Source organism: Cricetulus griseus, chromosome 4 (assembly GCF_003668045.3).
Source record: "Cricetulus griseus strain 17A/GY chromosome 4, alternate assembly CriGri-PICRH-1.0, whole genome shotgun sequence".
Taxonomy (NCBI): domain Eukaryota; kingdom Metazoa; phylum Chordata; class Mammalia; order Rodentia; family Cricetidae; genus Cricetulus; species Cricetulus griseus.
In genome coordinates, this window is record NC_048597.1 from 97,944,055 (window position 1) to 97,970,417 (window position 26,363).

Genomic DNA, 26,363 nt, shown 5'->3' on the forward strand with positions numbered 1-26,363 from the left:
AGTAGGGGCGGCAGAAGCCAGGGGTCTCTGGGTACCAGACGGACCAGTCCTATTTCTTGTGACTGCTTCCAGACCAAGGCCAGGACATCACCCCTGGGCTATAGCCACTGTCCCTGGGCTCCTTCTTTTTCCCCACCTCTTTTTTGGGGGCCTCCAGCCCTTTTTCTACTTTTGGGTGTGGGGGTGGGGTTGTTCATCTGTGTAGGGCTAGCTTCAAACTCACAATGCTCCTGCCTTAGCTTCCTGAGTACCTGGGATAACAGGTGCTACCACTCCTGGCTAGGAAGGTGTTTCTCCCCCTCTCTGCCTTGTTGGTCTCTAAAATGGGTTAAGTGCCTGCCCTCCATGGCATTGTCACTGGGGTGGGACCTTCCACCTTGGGAGGGCTGCACTGGTCGCTGTCACTGAAAGGATCTTGGTCCACCGCTGCAATCATGGTCCACCATGATTAACATTGCTTTACTGCTGCTGCAGTATCTCTGTTCCCACTGTGTTCGTGTGTGACACCCCCATTCCAGTGTCCTGAGTATTCCTACCTTACAACTGGGACATCTGAAACTGGGGTGGGGGGGCACCCTCTCCCCCAAAACCATGTGTTATAGAGGAAGGAGCCTGGGTTGGCAGCCACAGCCCCTGTATTTTACCCCATCATGTTAGTACAGAGGAAGTGTTAGGTCTGCACCCATCTCACAGATGAGGAGACTGACCCTCACAGAAGCAGGTGCCTGAGGTGAGGGGTGGGTGGGACAGGAGTGTATGTCTGGCAGACACCTGTAGAGATGGAGATCAAGGAGAGTGGGCAGGGCAGTGCCAGATGTATGAGTGTGACTTTGCCCTGCCTGGGTCCCAGTGTGACTCCCCAAGCTGGGCGAGCCTGGGCAGGGGACACCTGTTACTTCAGGAAATCATAGGAGCCCTGGTATGTCAGGTCTCCCCCAGGTGAGGTACATGCTGCAGGCCACACAGCTCACAGAGCTACTGTGACTGTCATATGAGCAGTGACCAGCAAGGAGGCGGGGGGGGGGGGGGCTCTGATGATCTGATCGTCTCCGTGGTAACCTTGACTGCTTCTGTCCAGGGTTCTGGTTTCTCTTGCTTCCTCCTGTGGTTGTTGGAGGCTAGCAACTATGTGGGGGCAGGGACAGAGAGCCCTTGTGTGTCTGGCCCTGAGGCTCCCTGTGTTCTCTCTGGGTTGCCATTGTAAGGGCAGTTAGCGGTTGTCTTGTGTGGAAATTCCCTCTGTAGAAATGGACGGTGCTGCGGTTTTTAACAAAAGCAGGGGAAAGTTTTTAGTAGTTTGGGGAGCACTCATTCCCATCCATCCAGCCATTTAAGCTGCACTGTCACTTTAAGCATCCAAGAATGACACCCACCCCTATCACCCTGGAAACCAGGCTCTGTGCTGGCTTCCATCCTGAGCATGATGTTCTTGAGGCTTGGTGGCAGTGGCAGCGTGTGTCCTTGCTTCATTCCCTTGTTTGGTTAGGTTGTCAGCAGGCAGAGTCTGTGCAGCCCAGAATGGCCTTAAACTTGTGATCCTCCTGCCTCAGCCTCCTCCACACTAGGATCCCAGGCACGTACCACCATGCTGCTGCTTCTCAGGTACCTGGGACTGCAGATTTGACCCACTTAACTTCTTTCCTTTTTAAAAGTGTTACTGTGTGTCCACAAAACTTAGTGGAGTCAGTTCTCTCCTTCCACATTTATGCTGGTTCTGGGATTGAACTCTGGCCTCCAGGTTTGCACACATGTGCTTTTACTGGCTCAGCCATCTCACCAGTCCCTCCATTTCTTTTCCACCCATCCTGCCTCAAATCCTACTTTTTGGTCATATAGTGGCACCCACCACAATGAGAGAACTGTCCAAAGTGTGTTTTTCTCCCAGACTGGGCTCTGGTGAATGTAGAAGGTGGCTGTGCCCAGTCACCAGCTCCTGTTTGGCTAGATGCCACCAGTCGGGCCACAAGGGAGAGGCAGGAAGCCACCCAGGGGTGGTGAGAACAGGAGAGATCCGGTCACCTGTTTCTGCTTGTGTTTGGAGCCAGAGGCCTCTCTCCTGTGAGGTGAAGCCAGTATGGGACAAGGGACTGTTTGTGGAATCTCCCAACTCAAACAGTCTCAGCTCCCTGCCCCAGTCTATTCCAGTGTCACGTTCCCCACTAATGTCCTCAGGGTGTGTGTGTGTGTGTCTTGTTGTTGTTGTTGTTATTTTTAATCAGCCGACTCCTCCCCATCCGGAGCAGTCTTTCTTGCCCCCTGGAAACTGGCTGTGCCCTAGGTCCCTGGGAACTCACTGCCATGGAGCAGGCACAGGTAACCTGAATAGAGGCTGGGCCCCTCCTGTGAGGCAGGCAGATGGGACATGTTCCTGCACCCTGCTCAGGCTGCTGCTGGGTCTCTTGTCTTTACTGAAGTGAAGCCCACACACCTTACAGCTCAGTCACTAAAATGCACAGCAGTGTCAGTATCTCTGCAGAGTTATGTATCCAGAATATTTGTCATCCTAGAGAAACCTGTCCCCTTAGGGGTCCTCTGGCTCACCCAGCTCTGGGCCACTCCTTTCCTGCTTTTTGCCCCAATGACTCAGCCTGTTCTAGACACATCATTCAAATGGAATAGTGACCTTTCACTGCCATTGTCTTTCCAGCAAGGTCAGTCTTAGGATTCATCCTCTTGTAGTGGGCATCAGTGTTCCAGTTCTTTTCCTGGCTGTGTAATGTTCCCCTGGGTGGACAGCCTGCAGTCCAGCTATCACTTTATCTGGTAGTAGACATTTGGTTGGCCCCTCTGTGTTCTCATGTGGTTCCTGTGGAGACTGCCTTTGTGTGCTTGCCTCTCTTGGGCACATGCTAGGAGGTGCCAGGTCATGAAATTCTCAGACACTCCATTCCCTTGAGGCCCTTGAGGCCAGTGTCTTACTGCTGGGAGCCCAGGTAAGCCACCCCAAGGCTTCCCTGTCTGAACTCTGCAGATCTTGTCTCTGCAGCCTGAGTACGAGGGTCCCACCCACCTCTCGGGTTCTTCCAAGTGACAGGCTCCCTCAGTCTTCCCACCCTCACCCAATCTGTAGGCAAGAGGCCTGAGGGGAGAGGGTGGGGCTGTTGGGGACAAAGTGACACCACGCTGCCTGTGTCCCATGCCACTGATGACCACTGTCTTGTGACTTTCTCTCCTGTGCCTCCTGGAATACAGCAAGGAGAACTTCAACAATGTCCCTGACCTGGAGCTCAACCCAATCCGATCCAAAATCGTTCGTGCCTTCTTCGACAACAGGTATGTGCCCTACCCTAGGCAGGCTGAGGTGGGACACCTCTTCCATCATGAAACACAGAATGAGGGGAGGGATCCTGAGTTGTCAGGAATCTTTCTCTGTCCTGCCAGCCAGCTCCCAGATAATGACATGGAGACATCTTTTAATTATGAAAGCCTGGCCTATAGTTTAGGCTTTCCCACCAGCCCTTATACTTAAATTAACCTGTTTATTTTAATCTACATTTTTGATGAGTGGCTCATTGCCTCATCTCTCAGTACTGCCCATGCTGCTTCCTAGATATCCCCTCCTCCTTCTCTCCCTCTCCCTGGAAATCCCATCTATACCTCCTGCCTAGCCATTGACCACTCAGCTTTTTATTACACCAATCAGAGCAGTACAGCTTACACAGTGTACAGATATCCCACAACACTGTGGCTTTGGACAGCTCTCCTGACTCCTCCACGTCTGTTAGTTATGCTGGCTGTGTAACAAATGACTCCAAAGTTAGCAATGTACTTTCTTTACATTGTGTGTGCACGCCCATGTTCATGTGTGCAGGTGTACATGTATGTGTATGTGCACGTTTGTGGATGCAGGTGTGCATGTGTTCACATATGAAGGTGTACATGCATGTATGTGTGCACATGCTCATGCATGCAGGTATACACGTATGTACATGTTCATGTATGTAGGCATATATGTATGTGCGCACATGTTCATGCATGTAGGTGTATGTGCACGCACACATGTTCATGTATGTAGGTATGCATGTATGTGTGCACATGCTCATGTATACAGGTGTACGTGCATGTGTATGTACTTGTGGAGGCCAGAAGACAACCTTAGCTGGTATTTTCAGGTATTGCCCTTGTTTTGAGACAGGACTTCTCACTGGCCTAGAGCTTGTCCATTTGGCTAGGCTAGCCAGCCAAAGGAGGGCTCCTCCTGCCTCCACTTCCCCAGAAGTGGTATTACAGGCACACACCACAACCAAACGCAGTCAAACCTGACAAGCGTCTCACCTACTGAACTATCTCCCAGACTGGCTCTATACATTTTATCCATGATTCTGGGATGGACCCCCAGGCTCTCCGGCAGGCAAGCCCACTGGGATCTGCCCCCAGCCTCAAGCCCAGTATTGACTTCTCATGGCTTCTATGGGCCAGGAAGCCAGAGTCAGTCTCTCCTCCCACATGTGGCCAAGGCTGAGGACAGGAGGTATACCTCACTGGCTCAAGTGCCAAAGGCATGATTCCATCCCCAACTTGGGGGCTCTAGAGATGCATGGATGATGAGGGCCCTGATCTGAACTGATGAGCCTGCCATTTGATGCTGTCAATGGAAAGTAACTGAGCTAGGCTGGGGCCCAGTTGGTGGAGCATGAACCCTGCAAGGGGGGACTGTGGTAGGCAGTGAGGGAGATTATTGGGACTATGTATGCAGAGGGCCATGTTGTCATGAGCTTGTGTGTGTGTGTGTATGCACAGTGCATGTTTGTGTGTGTGAACACTTCACAGTATGCTGTACAAATAGAGGTCAGTGGAAAGTTTATAGGGGTCAGTTCTAACCATGTGGGTTGTGGGGCAGTGAGCAGGTTTGGCAACAGAGCAGGCACCTTTACCCACCAAGCCATCTCAAGAGTTACTTTTTATGTACTGAGGCCCTCCCTCCCCTGGCTGCCCTCTTAGGAACCTGCGCAAGGGACCCAGTGGCCTGGCCGATGAGATCAACTTCGAGGACTTCCTGACTATCATGTCCTACTTCCGGCCCATCGACACCACCCTGGGCGAGGAGCAGGTGGAGCTGTCCCGAAAGGAGAAGCTGAAATGTGTGTGCCAAGCCCTTAGAATGTTGGAGTCCCTGAGAGCAGGAGGCTAGGCCATGTGTGGGAAGGAGAGAGACAGCCAGAGATATAGCCTGTGTTCTTACACCATCAGTCCCCAAACAGCAGATGTTGGTGTGGTCTCTGAAGTTGCACCTTAGTAGCCTCATAAAAGTCCAGTAGCTTCTGACTTTGGGGGACAGGCGGGGTGGGGGGCTGTGGGGTGACATACTTTAAAGAGGGTTTTACTCAAGGCCTTCTACTTAGCTATGTGACCATGGACCTGAGCCTGGTGTGCTGACAGTGAACGGGGGTGGCTGTGGGGGTGAGGACTCTGTAGCAGGTAGAACCTTGTATCTGGGGCTGGGGAGCCCCCGAGTCTGGGCCCCATACCTGCTCCCCCATGGCATGCTGTGAACAGTCTATGGTAGCCCTCTCCTCTTTAGACCACTAGCTCTGGGAAGCATTTAGTGGCCATCCTGGCTGGAATGGCACCATGGAGTCACGTCTCCTTTCAGCACTGTGATCTTTCCCACGACTCCTGATGTCCCTCCCCACCTCCTCAGGCTTCAAATACCCAGCTATGTTTAGTACTGGAGTGAATGCGAGGGGCTGGTGGGAGCAACCACACTGGTTGTCTCCTGGGTCTCCTGTATTGTTGCTCAGAAGGTCCCCACACTCCACACAGTCCATCTGAGAGCTGTGATGAGGGTCAGATAAACAGGAATACAGGTCTGAACCAGTTCAGGGCCTATCTTAACATGTACAGGACTTGACAGACCATCTGTGAAGTGGGCCATGACAGCCTGATCTCACAAGGTCAGGCTGGGACATCATGACCAGCAAATACTCTCAGGACATTTGGTTCCTGAGAGACGCCAGAACAGAGTGTGTAGGAGGGCTGGGGTGCCGGGGAGCCGTCACTCAGCACCTCATTTCTGTGGGGCTACTGCCAAGGCTGAGAGAGGCAGACAGGCTCTGCTAAGTCTTCTACCACCCCGAGGATCCACCTAGCAATCAGAATGTGGGCAGTGCGGCTTGGGACCTGGCTTTTTTTCTTTCTTTCTTTTTTGGTTTTTCGAGGCAGGGTTTCTCTGTATTGCTTTGGAGGTTGTCCTGGAACTCGCCTTGTAGACCAGGCTGGCCTCAGACTCACAGAGATCTGCCTGCCTTTGCCTCCCAAGTGCTGGGATTAAAGGCGTGCGCTACCACCACCCAGCTAAGGGACCTGGCATTTTAAGTTAACACCCAATTAACTTTGTGCTCATGAGATGTCCAGCCTTGTCACATGTCCGAAGTGTAGTGGTGGTGGCAGGTGATGCCTGCAACTCCTGTTTTATAGATGGGAAACCAAGGCTTATGAAAGGTCACTGGTGCAAGGCACCCCACTAGGAAGAGGCCAGTTAGCGCTCGTGGCCTGCACCTTTCTGCCCTAACTATGGCTTTGGCATCTAGTTCTTACCACAGTGTCTTGTGTTCAGTTTGGTGTAACTTCAGAGCAGGAGCCTGAGGGAGAAGGGGACACAGGCTCCGCTCCTGGCTTCACCTAACAGGCTCCTACCTCCACTGCTGCCCACAGTTCTGTTCCATATGTATGACTCCGACAGCGATGGCCGCATCACCCTGGAAGAATATAGAAATGTAAAGTATGCTCTCTTGGCCCTGCCCAGGGCTCCTGGCGCCTCCCCTTCCTCGGACCATCGTGGAGACCCAAGGTCACCAAGTGTCTGCCCCACTGGCAGGTGGTGGAGGAGCTGCTTTCTGGAAACCCTCACATCGAGAAGGAGTCAGCTCGATCCATTGCAGATGGAGCCATGATGGAGGCGGCCAGTGTGTGCGTGGGGCAAATGGTGAGCACTCCTTAGGGTAGAGGGAAGGAAGGGGGGAGAGCAGGACTCTGCCAACAGATCCGCCCCCCCCATTCTGCGGCTCCACATTGCCTTTCCCGTGGTTGGCATCCTGCGATTCTTGAAGGTCTTAGTGGCAGGAGCCAGGTATGCCCTGCTTGCTGCTCTAACCAGGGCCTGGCATGGAGCAGAGGTCAGAACCTATTGCAGGCTCTTCCTTCCCCCAAGAGACTGCAGCTCTGGAGAGCTGTGAGATATAGAGAAGCAGAGCTCACAGTCTAGTTGGTGCCACCGTGGCCTCCCTTAAACCTGTGGGCAGCGTGGCGGAGCACAGTGCCCTAGGAGCATCCTCACTTCCATTAGAGAAGTGGAAGTTTCTCGGGCCTAGACAGCAGGCTCAGTACCTTTCCTTTGTGTTGGGGGGCAGCCAAGGGATGGAGTGGAGCTCGGCCCTATATGCACACCGTTTCATGGTTTTGGCCTCATTCTACCAGTGGGGAAATTGAGGCTCAGCAAAAAGATTCTGTGGGGCTGTGATCTTCCCTGGCTGGGGGTCTCTCTTACAGGGTGGGGTGCAGCCCAGCAGCCCTGGGAACAACTAGGGTGGGTAGATGGCCACCTCCACAGCCGGGCTTCCAGCAAGCTCTGGTTTCCTTGCACCCGTGTTGACAATAGCTTCAGAGCAGAGGCAGCTTTATGTTGGTTGTTGGATCCTGTCCTCTGTGCCCCTTGCCTGTCACTGGGGATCCTCCTGGCTTGTTTATCTGTGCTTCCCTCAGACAGGCAACTAGCCCCAGTAAATCCACCACACTTTGCATGTGAACCCCCTCAGGGAAGGGCCCTGACCCGGTGGAGAACAGGGCTCCCCCTTGTAACTGGGGCAGAGCCAAACATCCATTTGGTTTAATTACTCTCTCCTCTAAATGAGTCCCCATCCCACCCCACTTTCAATTGGCGACTTTTCTTAATTTGCTGTGGTAAAATTGTTGGCAGCTGGCACCTGCCTCCCAAGTGGAGACTTCACCAGTGCAGATCCCCAGTAGGGTGGGGACAGAGCCACCAGGGAACCTGGCATGTGTGTCCATCTATGGAGCCCACGCTATGTATCAGCCAGAGCAAGGCAGACCCAACTCAGGTTGAGCTGCGGGTCAGGGTGGCCACTGGTTTTCAATGATGGTTAGTGCTTCCCACCGCACCACTCACCAAAGCCCTTTCACCAGTCACTGTCCTTGCTTTGATGTCCTTCCAAAGCTACTCATTGCATTGGGCGGTGACTCTTTAAGACCGTGTCTGTGCAGGGATCTTGGTGGGCAGAGGGAGGGGCTGCTGAGTTATGCTCCATCCTGGGCTTGCCACCTCCCAGCTCCTGTCCTTGCCAGCACCACCCTCCTGCTGGACTTCTCACAGTGGGGCCGAGTCTATAATTAGCTCTCCTCACCCAGCCTGGGAGCGTGGTGCCCTGGAGGAGAGGGTGGCCACTTCTCTCTCCCCATGCAAGGGAGGAACAGAGAGGAAGAGCCCCTGGGGACAAGGCAGGCCCAGGTCAGTGGAAAACTGAGGGTTTTATGAAAATTTTTATGAAGCAAAGAAACCCTAAAAGAACATTGACCCTTGCTCCCAGAAACAACCAGGTCCTCTCGAGGCCCTGCCCTGTAGGGAACCACCCTTGGGGGCTTTCCCCCTACTACAGTGCCAGTGAACATACCACATGTGTGCCTTTGCTGTTTTGTTGTGTTGTGTCACTTGTATTTTGGGGGGTCTGGGATTTGAACCTAGTGCCCCATGCATGCTAAGCTCAGGCTGTACCTCTGAGCTCCAGCCTAGCCCCTGACTCTACTTGCAGTTTCACCAGGCAGCCTTGAGTGGATATGGCCTTCCTTCCCCCTGGCAGACATCTGTCCAAAGGGCAGAAAGGGGCTGGTGACACTTCCACATGCTCCTTGTGGGTTCCTATTTCTTTTCGGCTGAGAAGAGCTAGCCGCTTGGTAGCCATGAAGGGCTGAATCCTGGTGAAAAACTCTGGGGCAGTCAGGGGACTCTGAGTACCCAACAGGGGTCTTTGGGGTACTATAATGTTCACCCTACTGGAGGATGCTGGGTGGGGTGTTTTGGAGGCTTGTTCAGCAGTTCAGGGGGCACCGGTCAATGTTCTTTTAGGGTTTCTTAGCTTCAGAAAATACGTCATAAAAACCCCTAGTTTTCCACTGGCCTGGGCAGAGCCCTGATACCATCCCTTCTGTCCCTACATTAGGAAGAACACAGCTGGAGACTTGCTTTGTCAAATATGCTAGGCCCCTGACTGAAGCCACACTCTGTCCCCTGCTCCCTGGTTATCATAGTGACTCATTGGCACGAGGGTGGCCACAGGGGGCCTTCCATTCCCTTCTCCTTCCCCCTAGTGGGCTGTGAGCGTAGATTAGCCCAGAATAGTTCTGTTATCTGTAGAGGGAGCTGAAACAGGACCCAGGCTGACAGGAAGTATCTTGGTGGCTGGACATTTAGGGACAGGGTGAGGTGGGTTGTACTGGGAAGGAGGGCCCATGCCTGAGGGTTCACCATCCCCCACACTCTCCTGGGGGACCCTATTGGGATGAAGCCTCAGCCACTGTTGGGGTTCCAGAAGACTAGCCTTGGTTGTGGACACACTCACTCCCTCTCCCTCTATAATCTTGTCCTCAGGAACCGGACCAAGTGTATGAGGGGATCACCTTTGAGGACTTCCTGAAGGTGGGTGCCAGGGGGAAAACACAGAAGGGTCTGGGCATGGGGGTTCCAGGACACCATGAGGACTTTGTGGAGCTGTGGCTGTTGGCAGATCCCAAGTTCCCACCAGGGCTGTTCTATAAGAAGGCCTTGGAAACCATATAAACTGATACACTTGGCTTTGTGGAAAGGGTAGTGTCCCTGACCTCAGCAGCATACAGGTAGATGGGAATTTCTCTCCCTTGGGACACTGGCGCCCTTCCTAGGAGCAGTCACTTTTCACAGTACAACAAGGATTCTGGAAGATTCTGGAAACTTCCTGCACCTAGACGGACACCAGCATTCTGCAAGCAGACTGGAGAAGACATGTTGCTGAGCCCTGCCTCCTTAGTGTGTCCTGATGGGAGTTTTAAGTGGCCACCCACTTGCCTGTCTTCCCTCTTGTGATGGCATCTGCACCCATCTGGTGGACAGTCTTTACTGTCACAACCACACTCTAGGGATGGGAGTTAAGGTTGGCTCCTGGCTGCTGCGATGACCAAGTTATCTGGAAGCAGCAGAAGAAAATGCTAAAACCATCTCTCCCAGGCCTTCTGGGCATGGAGGGTGGGCAAGGAGGTCGGGACACAGGAGTTACCTATGAGCTCCCAGTCTAGCCTCCCAGCATGAAAGGTTCTATTTGCAGAGCCAGGGCTGGACACTGTCCTCTAAGTCTGCCCCTCTGTCCACCCAAGGGAGGCCGACTGCAGGCCTTCTGCCCCACAGACAGGCAGCATAACCCCCATCTCTCAGTGAAGGAGACAGGTCAGCACCTACCCTTGTCACTGTCAGAGGGCCATACCCAAGGCTGGAGAGGGGTGTGTGGCGGGGAGGCCAGGAGCTACTAGTGTGTGGATTTGCACAGGCTTGTGCCGGGACCTGTTTACCAAGGTACACCATGCCGAATAACAGGGGTGGAAGGAGTATTGAGGAAGAGGGCGCAGTAGCTTTGAGCGAGGTATGGAGGTACCACCAGTGCAATCTTAGCACCGGGGAGGCTGAGGCAGGGGCATCTGGAGTTTGAAGCCAGCCTGGGCTGCAGTAAGAATCTTGGTGTGACAAACCAACCCTGCTGCTTTCTCCATGGTTCTTCAGAAGTTAGCTACCCTTCTCTGTCCTTTCTGGTGCCCCCAATGACTGTGCCCTCTCCCAGAACTTAGCTGAATTCATCATGGAGTCTGGGATCTTTCTCAAACTCCCAACCATTGGGGCTGCTCAATGTGAAATGGAACTGTTTCCATGTCCCCACAGGACCAGTACAGGGGACAGTGGAAGCCTAGTTCCAAGGCCTACCTTACCCCGGGAAGCCCACGAGGCATCTCTATAGATGCTGGGTGACAGCTTGGCAGTGTGGCATTTCAACATCACAGAGACATGTCACTTGCCTATATTAGGTTCCTCTGTCCCTACTGTCATCCTGACTCCCCACTTGTGCCCCCCAATTGTTAATTGCCCAGGAACAGGAGAAGGTGATCTTGGGAGGAACAAGGCTTTGTCCTGTAGGCCAATGGCCTTGTGAACTGAATGTCCAGGCCCTAAGTGGCCAGGGTTGACAGTCTACAGCATTGTTACTCCATACAAATTTCTCTACCTGAGCACAAGTTTGAAGCAGCTGGACCCCTTATCCCTCAGAGGTTATGGTGACCACACTGGTGGGTTATTTAATGATGGCTGTCTAATGGAGCCTACCATGTAACGGCTCCTAAAAGTTTACATTAGTGCTCTGTGGATGGGGCTGGCCCGATCTGAGTCTGGAAAGGGGAAAGCATGGTTGGGCAACCCTGGAATGACACTGAGGAAAAGGAGGCTGTCATTGGCACGGAACTGAGCCCGTTGGGGTGTGTGGGTAAGATCGAAGAGCCCATCCATCAAGGAGCTTGGATTCAGGATTCCATCCTAACTCGCAAGAACCAGAGTAACCGGAAGAGAGAGATGGGAGTTGTCCCTTGCTTAGCTCACAGCCTTGGAACCCATCCTGCTTCTCATTGGCCAAGTGGTTCAGCCAGTGGCAGAGGAAGGCGGGTGGGAAGGCCGAGGACCTGGCTCAGGCAAGTGTCAGGCAGTGGTGGGGATGCCTCCTGATGCCACTCCCTCCGTTCTAGATCTGGCAAGGGATAGACATCGAGACCAAGATGCACATCCGCTTCCTCAACATGGAGACCATCGCTCTCTGCCACTGACCCACCGCCACAGACCGTGCAAGGGGGGGGGGGATGGGAAGCTGGGAGTGGCCAAGGCCTGTTGTTCAGCCCTTTGCCTAAGCTGCTGTGACAGTCTGTGCCCCTCCCTTTGCTTGTCCTTCCAGAGGGGTGTGGTGTGAGGGATTCTGCTGTTTTTTTCTCTAATGGTGACAATAAAGGTTTCCTAAAGAGCCTGGCATCCCTGTCTGTCCATCATATCCCTTAAAGGAACCGGGGCCTTGGTGACATGAGGCTGATTCTAAGGAGTGGGCAGAGATTGGTGAGGAAGGACCGATGGATGTCCTGTCTGTTGGTCCTCGTGTGCCACTGTTTTCTTCTTGAAGGACTAGGCATCTACCTGTGGTCTCCACCCCGGGGGAAGCCTGGAAGAGCCTGTCTGTCTGGGCAGGCTTCCAGAAGACCTGGACCATAGGTGATGGGGCATTCTCAGCGCCATCATGTTTGGCTGGCTGCTGCTGCCAGCTCCTGATGGTAGATGTCTGCAGCAGGGGATGCTACAGTTCCTCCTGATACCATGGATCCAGCTGCAAGCCCAAGATACCCCAGTTCCCAGCACAGGCAGTAGTGAAGACCTGAGGTACCTACTGCAGGTGAGGAGCTCAGACAGCTCTGCTTGTCACCTCTCATTTCAGAATGGGTGGAGGTGGGGCCAGGAGAGCTGAAGCGTATCTGGTGGTGAGACCACCTGTAACTGCTGTCCTGGCTGCAGTCCTCACGTCTCGTGGCTGGCTGGTGTTTGCTCTCCAGGTCGGCCTGTTTCAGGATGGTTTGTTCCCTTTGTTGACACTGGGAGGTGCCTTCCTAGACTCCAGAAAGTTCTCTGGGAGGCTGGCACCTGCTGTTTGTTGGCATGCTTAGTTAGGTTTCTTGTTCACAGTCTCAACAGTGAGCATTCTCAGTCTCGTTTGTGTAGTTCCAGGCCCTAAGGGCTACAGAAGGTGTCTGTGGTGTCTTCACTCTGTCCCCCGCTGTAGTTTCCCTTCCATATCCTCCTCATGCATGAGCAGGTGGATGTGGCTATAGATGTTTGTTTCTCTTAAGTTTTTGTTATTGGTGTGCATGGGAGTGCATGTCGGCTAGAGGAGGGGCTCGATCCTTTGGAACTGGAGTCAGAGGTGCTGGGAGGAAGGACACCTGATTTGTTATGTAGGCACCAAGACCCAAACTCTGGTTCTCATGGTACAAGTGTCCTTATCACCAAGCCACCCCTCCAGTTGTTGTTGTTACTAGTGTGAGTGATGTGTGAGCATGGGTGTTCATATGCTATGGTGTGTATGTGGAGATCAGAGGACAATGGGAGTCAGTTCTAGCCTTCCACCATATTGAGGCAGGGCCTCTCCCAATCTATCTGCTGTGTACTCCAGGCCAGCGGGTTCCCAGGATTCTGGGCAACTGTCCCATTTCAACCTTCCATTCCACATGAGCCCTGGGATTACAGATGTAGGCTACCATGTTCAGATTTAAAAAAAATGTATATGCCCATGTTTGTACACGAGGGTGGGTACTCCAAGCCAAGAGAGTGCATCAGACAGATGTCCTGGAGCTTGAGTTCTGGGCAGTTGTGAGCTGCCTGATGTGCTGGGAACTGAACTGTTTTATCAGCCCTGCACCCATCTTTATCTTATTTTTTACATGGGGTCTGGGGATCAAGCTCAAGCCATCAGGCTCTTGCAGCAAATGCTCCTACTGCCCGAGCCATCCTGCTGGCCTGGTACATGCATTTTAGTTCTGTCGGTTTGGTAAAATAATGGTGTCGTTACTAGTACAACTATCCTGCTGCTGCTCAGGGGACGGTGACTCATGCCTGAACAAACCCTAGCAGCCTACTCTGTGCCTGTGGGCGCTTGTCATGGCTGATGGCAGGCTGTGTCTCCATGGTGACGTGCCAGATTGAGTGGCTTCTTCTATAGGTCCCTTCATGTTGCTGTCCCCGAGCAAGCTGTCTGAGGAGGTACTAAGTGCTGAGTTAGTCTTCTCCTCACTAAGTATTCTCCTATTTAACACGTATGGGGGGAGGGGCGGTAACTCAATGACACATAAGGGAGTCCCAGGCTACTGCTGAGGATGAGGTTCAAATTAGTCTTTTATGTTTAAAAGCAAAACACTGAGTGACGAATTATAGGGACATGCAGACTATGCTCAGGGGAGTATGTTAGGACCGCTGCTCTGTGTGTGCGCGCGCATGGGGGGTGACTAGTTTGGTTGCTGTGTTGTACCATATAGGTGAGGAGCTGAGGGGTCTTCAAGTGCTCTGAACAAGTACTTGGCAGGCAAAGCTGGCCTGAATGTGTTGGGCCTGTGACTGATGCTGGACCACAGGGCCACCCATCACCACCGCTCATCTCTGGACTGGTGAAGACAGAGGTCCGAAGGCATTGCCAGGGCTGTGCCTCTGAACGCAGGTCTCTGTCTGGCAAAGGCCTGACAAAGCAGCAGGCAGGAACAGATGTAGGGGCTCCAGCCTCCCTGCTCAGAGCCAAGCAGACCCTGTCAGCTTCAGGGAGAACCCTACAATGCTGCCTCCTCCCAACCCCCAACTCGGGTGCCTCCTGGCCTCTATGTTTCTGGCTCTAGGCTTCTAGAAAGCCAGCAGGTCAGCCTGGGGACATGAGGCACGGAGCATCTGTAACTTGGCTCCCCGGGCTTGCTGGTGCTCCCTGCCATGGTGAGTGAGTAGTAGGGGCTGCAGGCTCAGTGGGCAGCCATAACCTTGGCATCTCACAGGCCTGGGTTTCCTGAGACTCTCCCAATTTGTTTCAGTTGTGTGTCCTTCTCAACAAAGGCAGTTCATGAATGTACAATGTTTTCATAAATAATGGATTGCCTTCCCTCGGCCCTTTCCTGGAGTTCTATTCAGAAAGATGCGGCTGTGATGGACGCGTATCAAACATGCTTGCGCTTGCTTGTGTGTGCTGCCCGCTGAGGGGCCTGCTAATGTCTTTGAAGCCCTGGGCCTGGCTAATCCAAACAGCTAATTAAAATGAGATTGACTCACTGGGAGCACAGTCCTCCAGGCACAGAAGCAAGCTCATTTGTTCACAATCGCCAGGACCAGGCTAGGCCAGGCCCTATTTCCACTGCAGAACTTACCTGGAGTACTACCACTCGGCTCCCGGCATGCTCTGCCGCAGCCAGGCAGGATAAGGACCATGAACTGACATAAACCTGCTCCAGGAGGCAGTGCAGGCTAATTCCTTGGTATCTCATGGGGCTTCTGGCCTTGGAGCAACAGGAGCTGCGGGTCATTGCCCTGGGCAGTCCTGCCATGTGGACTTCGTGCTCTGCAGGTCAGGGAGGAAGCAGATGGATTGTTACCTGCAGGACCGCTCAGGGTATCTACCCTGCCCCAATGCAGCCAGGCCTCCGGTATGGGGACATGAGCCAGATGAGGTGCCTCAGCCAGCAGCATGAAATGAAGCAGGTTATGTGCCGAGATTTATTTTCAGACAGGTGAGTGTGTGCAATCCATCAAGCATACGGTTAGTGATCTTCATCAGGAACTGTGGTGACTAACCTGGTGGAACCTGAAGCCAGATGTCTGAGGGTGCTGATGAGCAGGGGCTGTGAGGCCAAGGGGCTGTGGGTGGAGCGGGGTCCACACCTGGGCAGAAGTCTGGGGTGCTCTCTATTCTACAGCAGTCAAGTGAGATCTAGCTTTGTATTACTGCCCTGTTACCAACTTGGTTTCTGTTTCTAGAGCGGGCCTCAAACTTGAAATCCTCCTGTCTCAGCCTCCTGAGTGGGGGGAGGGGGGTAACAAGAAGAAGTCACTGTGCTCCACTTACAAAGTTGGCTTTTTTTTCTTGATGGATACCCGCAGCCTCGTGACAAATGAATTATGGGAAGGGACAGAGCGAGATCAGAGCAGCCTGCGGTTCTGACTGAAAGTTTCTGCATCCCAGTAAGCCTCTCCACTGACACAGCAATCCAAATCAAACTGAATTAAAAAAAGCCCACATTTAATGGGCAAAATGCTCTCAGGTGATTGTCTGCCCCCTGCATGGCCCTGAAAGAGTGACCAAAAAACCACATGTCTGCTTTTGGGGGAAGTGATCTTGAGCATCTCTGGGGGAAAAGCCCTGTTTGCCAGGCTTTCTGGGATGAGGCGGGGGCGGGGGCGGGAGAGGGAGAGAGCTGTATATGGGGGAGGGGTATTGAGGTGGAACTTCCACCAGAACACTGACCCCTTGTGGGGAAGCAGGTTCTTCAACACTTGAACAAAACCACTAGGCTCTGGTTGTGCTCATGGCAGAGGGCAGACCCTTGGTTCTGACCCTGGATCCTGTCCCCACCTGCCTGCAGTTGACCAGGCTAAGGTCTGCTGTGCTGGAAGTGGCCCAAGTGGGTGTACGGAGAGGCAGAAACGCAAGTCACCTTGAGGTTTGGCAAACACCTGCCATAAAGGTTGTCCTTGCATGCCGTGACCTTGAAGAGCCAGTGCTGAAACCAGGCCACTTTCCATGGCATCAGCAGCACCTTTGTCTGCCTCTGCCATGGGCTGGCTAAATGTCAACAGGGCTTGGTGCGGGAACACAGCCAAAGGAGGGCTCAGAACTCCAGCTAGGGCAGGGTGGCAACAGTGACGCCAAGCCAGCAAGGGGTAGGCTTGTCTTCACAGGGAAGTGGTGCCACTCCAATGGCCCCTGCAGTGGGTAGTGAGGCTGAGGGCTGTGTGTCCTGGGAAGGGCACCTGTGACAGCAAGGCTCAGCTGGGCACGGGCTGGAGTTCCTTTCCCTTTCCAGGGTGAAGTTCCCTAGTGCAAAGCAATAGGCAACATCAGAGGCGGGCTGGTGCCCAGGAGGGAATCTGCCACAGCACACACAGGCTGTGCTGGCCAAGTCGCCGCAGGCCTGCCACAGTAGCCTTAGCCAGGTAACCATCTGGCTTGGATGTGTGGCCACAATGCCACGGCCCATGCCATCTGCTGCTTCAAGCAAGAACTCACCAGGAGCAGTGTCCCTGTCAGAACCACTATCTTAGGGCAATTGTCACCTGAAAGCCCCCTCACCAGGAGAGGTGGTTCACAACTTGTGGTGTTGCCATTGCCATTTAACAAGTGGACTGGGGCGTGCCACCCTCTCCTGGAGAGGATGTGAGCCTAGGGAGGGAACTAAGTACTTCGTCCTGGGGTTGTGTCTGGGATTGTCTCTGGGATTTCCAGTTCAGGAAGAATGGAAACCCCACTGCTGGGAAAGATTGGTAATTCTATTGCTCAGCTGAAACTCGAGACCATCTTTTCATGGGAACTGCTGTATGGGCTTCAGGATAAGCAAGCTGCTCATGGCCTGCAAGGACAACCAGCCCAGTCACAACAGCAGCAAGCCCAGCCAAAGATGACCACATACTCCCCAGACCCTGCCTTGTATGCTGTCATGTTGCACCCCCTCCCAGCTGTGATGATGAACCATGGAGGAAGATTTAACAAGGGGCCAGGGGTCAGCACTGTGCATCCTCGCAGGAGCAGATAACAAGGCCACGAGTGAGTCCAGAATATTTAATAACAGAGCAGACATGGCTGCGTAAGGCAAAAGGCAAGCTGCGGGTGTGCGGACACCTCTGGTTCTCAGGGGTGTGTCCTGGTGCCTCCAGGCTTTCGAGGCAGCTAAGGGAGACCACTTGTCTCCTACCCTGCTGGTGGGTACAGTGGCAGCAACCCCAGAAGTCAGTAGGGACAGATCTCTGGGTAGGTCTGTTGCTGGGCTGGGGGTGGGGGGTGGTGTGTGTCTCTCAGGAGGCTGAGCTGACAGAAAACAACCAGAGCTGCTGTGTGAGGAACTGTGTCCCCAAGTGCTTTTCCTAAGGGGCAAGGGCAGGGTATGCTTGAAGCTACCCTAGTTGCCAGCCATGCTTCTGTCTTCACTCCAGTCACCTCTGTATCTGCTCTCAAAGCTCTTGGATGTCCTTTCATGGTGCTGATGGAGAAGTCAAGTTTCCCCTGGGGCCCAGATGCAGGCCTGGGAAAGCTTGAGACCAAGCCAGTGGGGGCCATCAGCCCAGCAGGAGGGAGGTGAGCTGCCACCTGCTGGCACTCTGCAGTGTGGTTCAAAGTCCCCCTCGGGAGGGAGGAGCCTGCATGGAAGCCTTGCCCAGTTGCAGCTGGCTCTGTGCGCCTGTCCTGCTAGACCTTGGATGTCTGAGGCCTCTGAATGTCTTAAGCTGAGAAACCTTCATGCCACAAAACCAGGTAGTATCTCAGTGACAGAGCACTTGCCTAGCACACACGGGGCCCCAGGTTCCATGCCCAGCACTGGGAAACAAGGCTGGAGTACAGTGAGGCTCTACTGCTGGGGGGGAGGGGTCGGTCAGGGAGGGTGGCTGCTGCTCTCAGTATTACCCTGGCTTAGAGGTGGGTCCACCTCCCTCTGGAGATGCAAGCCCTCTCAACCCCTTTAGCACCTTTTTTTTTTTTTTTTTTTTTTTTTTTTTTTTTTTTTTTTTTTTTTTCTTTTCTTTAGCTACCTTGGTCTCCAGAGCACGAAGCTCCCCCTGCCACTTTTTTGCCCTCTGCAGAACCCACTGTGGAGTGGCCTGGTCCACCTGATTTTTTTTTTTTTTCTGAGTTGGCATTGGCTGAGATAGGGACTCTGCCTGATGTTGTGGATCTCTGTACAGGTGTTAGGTGCCTGGTCCACAGGAATTCTGAAGAGCTCTGCATGTCTACCCAAATGTTTTCACTGACTAGGTCTCCTGGCCACTGTGTGTGGGTGTGCCCGTGCCGTTCTGCAGGCAGAGTGGGTATCTGTCAAGAGCACTGACTGCGGCTGCTTTTGGGGTGCTGAGGGAAGTGGTGCCACCAGCCACGCTCAGGAGCTGAGGCTCCAAGCCCACCCCTATGGAGTGGCCCTGTCCTCCCCAGGGAAGGAGGGTTGGTTCCTTGGTAGTCCATGTACCGGACAGAGCAGCAAGTGAAATGGAGCAGTCCTCACACAGGTAAGGGGCTACAATGATGAACTGTGTGAAAACCACAGAGGAGGGCTGGACAGGGTGGGGTCAGGAGACCACTCTGAGTGCTTGCCTGCATGTGTGAGGCTCTGGCCATCCTCAGCACCACACACAGGGGACTAGCGTGTGGAAGGAGGGAGGGAGGGGTGTCTCTCCTGTCATAGGCTGCGGTGGAGGAGCGCTTTGGGAAAGGCTAACTCGGAGTCATCAGCAGGTGCTCCCAAAGCCCTAAATGGGAGCAGACTCTCTATAGGTGGTTTCAGAGGCAGCAAGGCTGTGTGGCCATAGGCCACCTGAGAGGGGGCACTATCCCCAAATTCCACTCTGTGCTGCAGATCTTCCCTGCAGCTCTGACATTTGTAAAACTGGCTCTTCCCACTTCTCCATAAGGTGACGCCCTAAACACTGTCATAGGGGAAAGAAAGTGCTAGGTCATAGCTGTACCCAGCCATGGTGTCACAGGGGAAGCGGCAGACAGGAAGAGAGCTCTGAAAGGCCAGCTGGTCCACTGCAAACTCATAGGCATGGATCAGGCCACGATGTCTAGAGGAAACACAGAGAAGCAGCAGTCAGCAAGGCTGGTGTGGCAAGAGGCATGCAGAGTCTAGGCTACCTCTCCACTGTGATAGTGTGTGCTTTGAGCCCACAGTGTCAGATATGCAGGACACTGAGGCCCAGCCTTACTGTCTAGCTGACACCGTGCCCCAGATGTCAGGAGCAGCTGCAGGATGCCCCAGACAGACACTCAGTACCTGCTTCTGGTCTATAGCAGCCACTGTGTTCCCAAGTTCTACAAAAAAACAGGGCCCATGGTTGATACCCTGAGAGGAGCATGTGACTGGGGATGGAGTGTGTGTGGGGGGGGTACTGATGAAACCATGTTAAGCATGTTTCAGGATGTGTCCAACCCCTCAACTGACCTCCTGTGACAGGCAAAGTTGTCCAGGTCGGAGTTCCGCACCACTTTCTCGTAGGGCACATTGGCGGTGATGAGGCTGTGACTATTGAAGGAGATGTGACGCACAGGGTGCCTGGAGCAGTGGGGAAAGAACACTGTAAGGCTGGAGCGTGGCCTGCGCCAGCTGTGCACAGCAGAACTTCTAGGTACACTTTCCACTATGGAGAAGAACTGGAGGCCAGCCTCAGCTCTCAAAGCAGGCACGTAAAAGGCCTTTCTCTGACACTCTATGTACATTCCAGCAGACTCCTTCAACAAGTGGTGCTTTGGGGATATAAGGTGTTTCAACTTGAGACAAACCAGCAACATGGCATAGAGACTCAACAAGCCACCTGAGTGAGGCCTCAGTCCTGAAGTGACGGCTACAACTGACAGCCATGCTGTGAGCTGGGGACAACAGAGTCAAGTCGCTTGCCCTCAGAGGCTCAAAACCAGCCAGAAGGTAAGGTGCCCACCTCACCTTTGCAGGAAGGAGTTCCTTGCTACCTCAAGTGGGGCTGACTGAGGCTACCAGGGAGGAAGCAGGAACAGGCCTTCTGGCTAGAGAACAATGGGAAGTGCATACAGGAGAGAGACTTGGTGAGGGAAGGCAGGCTGAGGATGGGTGGTCAGACAGTAGCCGGAACAGCTTGGCAGATGGCCTGGACACTTACAAGAGAAGGCCTCACTTCCTGGATCTCCCCCGAGTGGGGAAAAGATCTTCTGGGTGTGGGAAGCCTGCATGGGCTCCTGGAGGCACAGAGAATCTGCTCTTTACAAACCAATACTGGCTTTCCTGAAATTTGGGCAAATGCTACTGGATGGGAGTTTGAGCTGCCCTTTGGCGACACCTGGTGGCATCATGGTGCATCACCATGGAAGTTAAGTGAGACCACTGGGATTTTTCTAGTCTGATAAAAGCTGCTGGCCAAAGAATTCACCACTCTACAGGCCAAGAAACAAATTTCTGTTTGCTACCTTTGGGAGTGTTTGCAAAGCCATCGACTCTGCACTTAATGAAGGCAGAAGGAGTTGATTTTGCATCTGTCATAGTCATAGGCTGAGCACCTTTACAGAGGGGCCAAAACTCAGCTAGACAGGACTCTGGACAGGCTCTCCTACTGAAAGCACATGAGCTGGTAGGAGTTCCAGGCTGCTTCTAAATTCAGAACTGAGGCAGGCTCACATGAACAATTCTGCCAGCAGTCACCAGTCACAGAGCCTCTCCTGCTCAAGGCTAGATGAGCTCCCCTTAGCTGGCGCTCACTTAACTCACACACTCCGTGCCCTTCTTCATAGGGAAGGAAGGTGCAGGCCACATACTTGGACACACTGAGTCTGCCAACCCATACCCACCTGCACACTGGAAATTAGTCTCACCAAGCTGGCTTCCTTCTTTTCCTGGCAATTAAGGTGAAAAGATCTACAGTAATCAGCACAGTTGTGAAAAGTTGACTCCACCCTGAGAATCCAGGACACTCAGTGAGGCCACATGTTCCTCAGGGCAGTATTAATGGGAAGCCAGGAGCTGAAGTCTCACAATTGGTCTTTTCAAGCCCAGGTCTCCTCTCCTTCAAAGTTGCTTTTAGGAAGGTGGCAGCATGGGGACAGGTAGCCTGGGAAACACTCCATCAACCCCAGTCCCCCCCACCCCCCCACACACACAGCAGGAGCCAGCAGCACACCTCCCACAGGCCACACACAGCAGGGACAGCTCACCTGGAGTGCACCTCCCACAGCTTCTGGCTCATGCGGTAATCCCACACAGACACCAGCCCTTCCTCTCCCCCACTGACAATCTTCCAGTCATCCATCTGGACTGCGGACACCCCCAGCTGATGGGCAGACAGTGACAGGGCAATTTTGTCGCTGCGGAGGTCATGGAGCCGGACTCTGGAAGACCCAAAAGAACACCAGGAAGAGGGGTTAGTGACAAACCCTGCAGCCCCAGCTTCAGCTGTGTGGTCCTGAACATCTACAGTAGGACAGACACTTTGTCTTATGATCAGATAACCCTGACGAAAGCCCTGGCAAGGTAGAGAGAGAGCATATGCTATCCCAAACTCAATTCACAAGGTATACACACTCACTGCTTCCAGGGTCCCGGGAATTATTTTAATCCCTCAAGACCATTCTCACTCCCCAGATCTGAAGGGCATCGTGGAAACTGGCCCTTTGCTCCAAGTGAGCAGCTGCCTATTAGTGTGTGGTCCCCAGGTGCACATAGGACAATCATGGATCAAACCTGACATGTGCAGAGAACGAAGATGGATATTGCAGTTCTGTGCTGGAAAAGTTGGATTTCAGAACAAGTTTTAGTAAATGTTTGGTAAGCCTGCCTGGGGGAAATCAAAGCTACAGGGACCTAACTTCCTTTTTATTTTTATTTATTTATTTATTTTCTGAGACAGGGTTTCTCTGTGGCTTTGGAGACTGTCCTGGAACTAGCTCTTGTAGACCAGGCTGGTCTCGAACTCACAGAGATCCTCCTGCCTCTGCCTCCCGAGTGCTGGGATTAAAGGTGTGCACCACCACCACTTGGCCTAACTTCCTTTTTAAACACAGGGTTTTTGTAGATTTCAAAATTCTGATTCCCTGGGCTCTATAACCTCCAGCTTCTCTGTTTCTTTTCTTTTTTTTTTTTTTTTTAATCTCCAAAACTGAAAATTAAGACTAATAAATGACTTTCGAGGAAAGAACAGAAAAACCAAATAGATTAAGTTATAAAGAGCAACAGGCAAGGGCTGGCCAGACATGTAAGGGGCAGCTGCCTCCAGGACTCTGACAGAGGCAGAAGCCAGGGAGGGAGTCTGTCGGCACAGCTAACATCAGGCACACAACCTTGAGCCTCCTCATCGACAGGACCCTGGGATGCCCCTGGAGACTAGCTGAGCTATAATGCACTGCACATAGAAGGAAACCTGCTCTAACGGGATGCCTCAAAACAGCCTGGCACTATTGCACCGCTCCTCCCCATTGTTAAAAATGATGAGTGCAATTAAGATCAGGAAGGCCACTAAGAGAAACAGAGCAATTTATCCACATTAATATGCCTACCTCAGCAACTACCTTAAAAAACTGTATGTGTGTACTACATGTGTGCAGTGCCTGCAGAAGGCAGAGGCGGCCACCAAATCCTCTGGAAATGGAGTTACAGTTGCTAGTTGCCATGTGGGTGCTGGAAATTGGACCTGGGTCCTCTGGAAGAATGCTGAGCTACCTCTCCAGAGCCAATAGCTACATTTTGTATAAACAACCACTAACTGTAAGAAACACAGTCAAGGGGCTGGAGAGATGATTCCACATTTAAAAGCATGCATTGCTCTTGGAGAGGACCCCAGTTTGGTTCCTAGCATCCACATCAGACAGTCCACAAACACGCATAACTCCAGTGCCGCCTTCTAGCCTCTGTGTGCACCAAATGATCTTAAGTGGATTTCAGTTTTATGATAGCAGTTAATGTCAGTATGCTGTGTTTCTTCAACTCAGAGCTGATGCAGGAGGATTGTAAGTTCCAGCCCAGCCTCAACAGCTTGGTGACACTCTGTGTCAAATATATATGTGCCTGGAATGTAGCTTGGTGGTAGAGCTCTTACCTAACTGGGGACATTTCTGGGTTTACTCAGGCAGCTGAGGCAGGACTGCTGAGAGTTTGAGGCTGGCCTGTGCTACGTAGCAAGGCCTTGTTTCAAACAAGAAAAAGGTGTGTGTGTGTGTGGGGGGTTTCTTAAACATAATCCCACAAGACACCCTGAGAAGATTATACAAGTATTTGAACTGATAGATGGGAGTCTACAGCAGAGGCCCCCTCATAACCGGTTCCTCCAAGCTAACAGTGAAGATAACCCACGACTCACGGTGAGAAAAAAGGCGAGAACAGCTTCACTCAAGGAGTGCCTGTTGAGCACATCTTGTCCAAGTCTGCTGGTCGTAAGAAATAAAACCAGATGCTGCTCCTTTATCACGTCTCTTCAGCAAAGATAGAACCTGTTACACTCTGCAGACCCTGGTCTGGTGGTGAGACTCATGGCTGGTGCACACAAAAACCGCTCTGCAGGAACTGAGCTGGAGTACCCCAGTGCAAGGGCTAGGCTGGAATGGCTTACAAGGGACTCCTGCTGGGGTGTTTCCAGAGAGTGGACACATTCGGGCCACCATGACTCTCCACCTTGATGGACCATACTTTCAAACCCTGGACCCAAAATAAACTCAAGTTGTTTTTGTCACAAAAATGAGAAAACATGACTAATATAGTAAGGAAAACTCAGGCTCTTAAGGGCTCGCCCTGATCCACAACACAGGACAGGGTTAGGGCCTTGGTTTCAGACAGCTTGGGCATCGTCCCACCACACACCACTTAATGTGGTGAAAACAAACAACAATGCTAACACCCTTGAACTGCTCTGCTGGGCTCAGGGGAGCTGCCTTTTCACTGCCCTGCAGAATTGAAGAGCTTTTAGACTCAGAGCTGAACAGCTGTGGGAGGGGTGAGGCTGCTGCCCTCAGTCCACACTGCAGCAGTGAGGGGCCTTGGAACACCTTGACTCCCACTTTAAAACATCCATTCATCTATAAGACCCTGAACATGAGCTTCATGAGAAGGCAAGAAGAAACACAGCATCGAGGGCCGTGGAGGGCAGCGCCATCACCCCTATGGAAGGTCCTGGAGAAAAGCGGGCTGGCAATGCCCTGGGGTTTTTGCTAGTGAACACTGATCACAATAAAAACATATGGAAGCTGTCATTTAAAAAATGGGAGCATATGAGCAAGTCTTCAGTAGCCTGGGGGAGAAGGGGTTGCCTGTTGCGGAGCGATTGTTAGACAGACAGGGAGAGCAGAGGTGGCATTAGAGATGCCATGAATCTGAACGACTGCATGGGGATGGCATAAGTCACTGTGGCCAACAGTGAAGCATGGGGCAGACATTCAGAGATCTACCTTCCCTCAGGAGCATAAGTAGGAGCAGGGGACATGGCTCTGCAGCATTTGCAGAGGGGCCACGGGCCAGTCCTCCTGAAGTATGAGCCAGGGGTGTGTGTGGTGGGGGAGAGGATAAGTAGCTGTCATAGGGCTGCACAGAGGCCCTTATTGCCCTAGCTTTCAGGAACAGAGCATGCTTCCCAGAAGCACAGTTCACAAGTTAAATGCTAACAGCAGCTCCTTGGGAGGAGAGGTGGGGTTACAGTCAGAGGCTCAAGGGAGGTTTTTGCTTTATTCCAGACATGACTATGCTGTTTAAAACTCAGGCCTCAGAGTGTATCAGCTCCACTCTGGTGTGCACAAATGCACACACCTGATTTGTTTCAGATGGTGTACCTGTTTCTTAGCTAGTGTGAAGTAGTTACAATGTGGAACATTAGTTGGGCATTGTGGTACAGTCTAAAATCCTAGCACCAGGAAGATAAAGGCAGAAGGACCAAGAGATCAAGGTCATTCTTTACTACAAGGCTACAACAAAGCAAGTTCAAGATCAGCCTGGGGTACAAGAAAACCTGTTATAAAAACACACTACCACCATCAACAAAGCAACAAGCCAGCCAGCCAATCACAGTCTTGAGATGCAGAATCAAGGCCACACGGCAAGATGGCAGGCCTATGGCTACCAGTGCCACTCATTCCCAGTCTCCAGAGAGGGAGTCTTCTAAGTGCACACAGCTGCCTGTCTTTGGGCCTCTGTAGGTCAAGAGACCCAAGGCTGTTGGGCACCCAGGAAAGAGCCTCAGGCCGGAGCCCAGCATGGGCACTCGAAACAGATGGGGGTGGAGTGCATGCTGGCTAGTCAAGTCTATCAAGAGCCCCTCATTTTACAGTGTGGCTGCTAAGGACACATGGGCAAACACGTTTGGTCCAGTAGTTCAAAGTTTGCCGTCTGTTTATCTAGTGTGTTTAAACAGTGGCATAGTGGTGCCAAATGAAGACAACAAACACCAGAGAGAGCAGCTCATGTTCACTAGGGAAACAGAAACCAGTCTGTGGAGAAGGATGGACAGTTTTCTGACATCTTAAGGAGACATCTGGCTTCTTATCTCAGACAGAATTGCACATACTGCAGTATCCTGTCCACCCAAGCCATCAAATTCACATTAGGAAGCAGGTATCAGCCCAGAGCATCTGACAGAGTGCAGTACCAACCCCAAATGCAGCATGCCCTGGCAGAGCCACTCCATTCTGGGAAACAGGTAGCCCAGCAAATGGGCAGAGACATGCCAGGTTGACTGGTTCCAGGGACAAGAAGGGGCCAATGGTAGAAACTGCGGACCCTCATCTAGTGAGTATCACCAACTTTGCCTGCTGAAAGAAAAATAATTGGTCTGAAAGCTATAATTGTCTTATGTTTAATATTCATGGATGGGCTTGGAGGACAGCCCCAACACTCCCTCTCTGCAGCCTTCACTAATGAAAACTGCACCATAGGAGGCAGCTTTAGCCCGCCAATTAAAACAAAAGACACCAGAACCTTCCAAAGACTCCAGCAGAGGAGCATCCATCTGATGGGCAGGAAAACGCGCTGGAACGGAGAGGGAGGCACGCTCTGGTTGGTCCTGTGTGAAGCGCTTTGAATAACTCATTATAACACTTGCAGATGGAGTGAGCGTAACATTCGCACCCTGCACGCGC

General features: G+C 52.6%; 2 protein-coding genes across 2 annotated transcripts in view; one reads left to right on the top strand and one right to left on the bottom strand.

The window, feature by feature from the left end:
- The window catches only part of Tesc (tescalcin), a 29,157-nt gene extending 17,153 nt beyond the window's left edge, over nt 1–12,004 (top strand). The window contains exons 3-8 of the mRNA XM_035444177.1: nt 3,193–3,273; nt 4,942–5,081; nt 6,655–6,716; nt 6,818–6,925; nt 9,602–9,649; nt 11,767–12,004. Coding sequence (XP_035300068.1) covers nt 3,193–3,273; nt 4,942–5,081; nt 6,655–6,716; nt 6,818–6,925; nt 9,602–9,649; nt 11,767–11,844 — 517 coding nt within the window. The 3' untranslated portion in view covers nt 11,845–12,004. The remainder of the gene's footprint in view (nt 1–3,192; nt 3,274–4,941; nt 5,082–6,654; nt 6,717–6,817; nt 6,926–9,601; nt 9,650–11,766) is intronic.
- Nucleotides 12,005–17,345: 5,341 nt separating this feature from the next.
- Nucleotides 17,346–26,363, bottom strand: part of Fbxw8 (F-box and WD repeat domain containing 8) — a 99,491-nt gene continuing 90,473 nt past the window's right edge. Inside the window, exons 9-11 of the mRNA XM_027414177.2 lie at nt 21,465–21,638; nt 19,729–19,839; nt 17,346–19,351 (exon numbers count right to left, since the gene is read on the bottom strand). Of these exons, the coding sequence (XP_027269978.1) occupies nt 19,207–19,351; nt 19,729–19,839; nt 21,465–21,638 (430 nt within the window). The 3' untranslated portion in view covers nt 17,346–19,206. The remainder of the gene's footprint in view (nt 19,352–19,728; nt 19,840–21,464; nt 21,639–26,363) is intronic.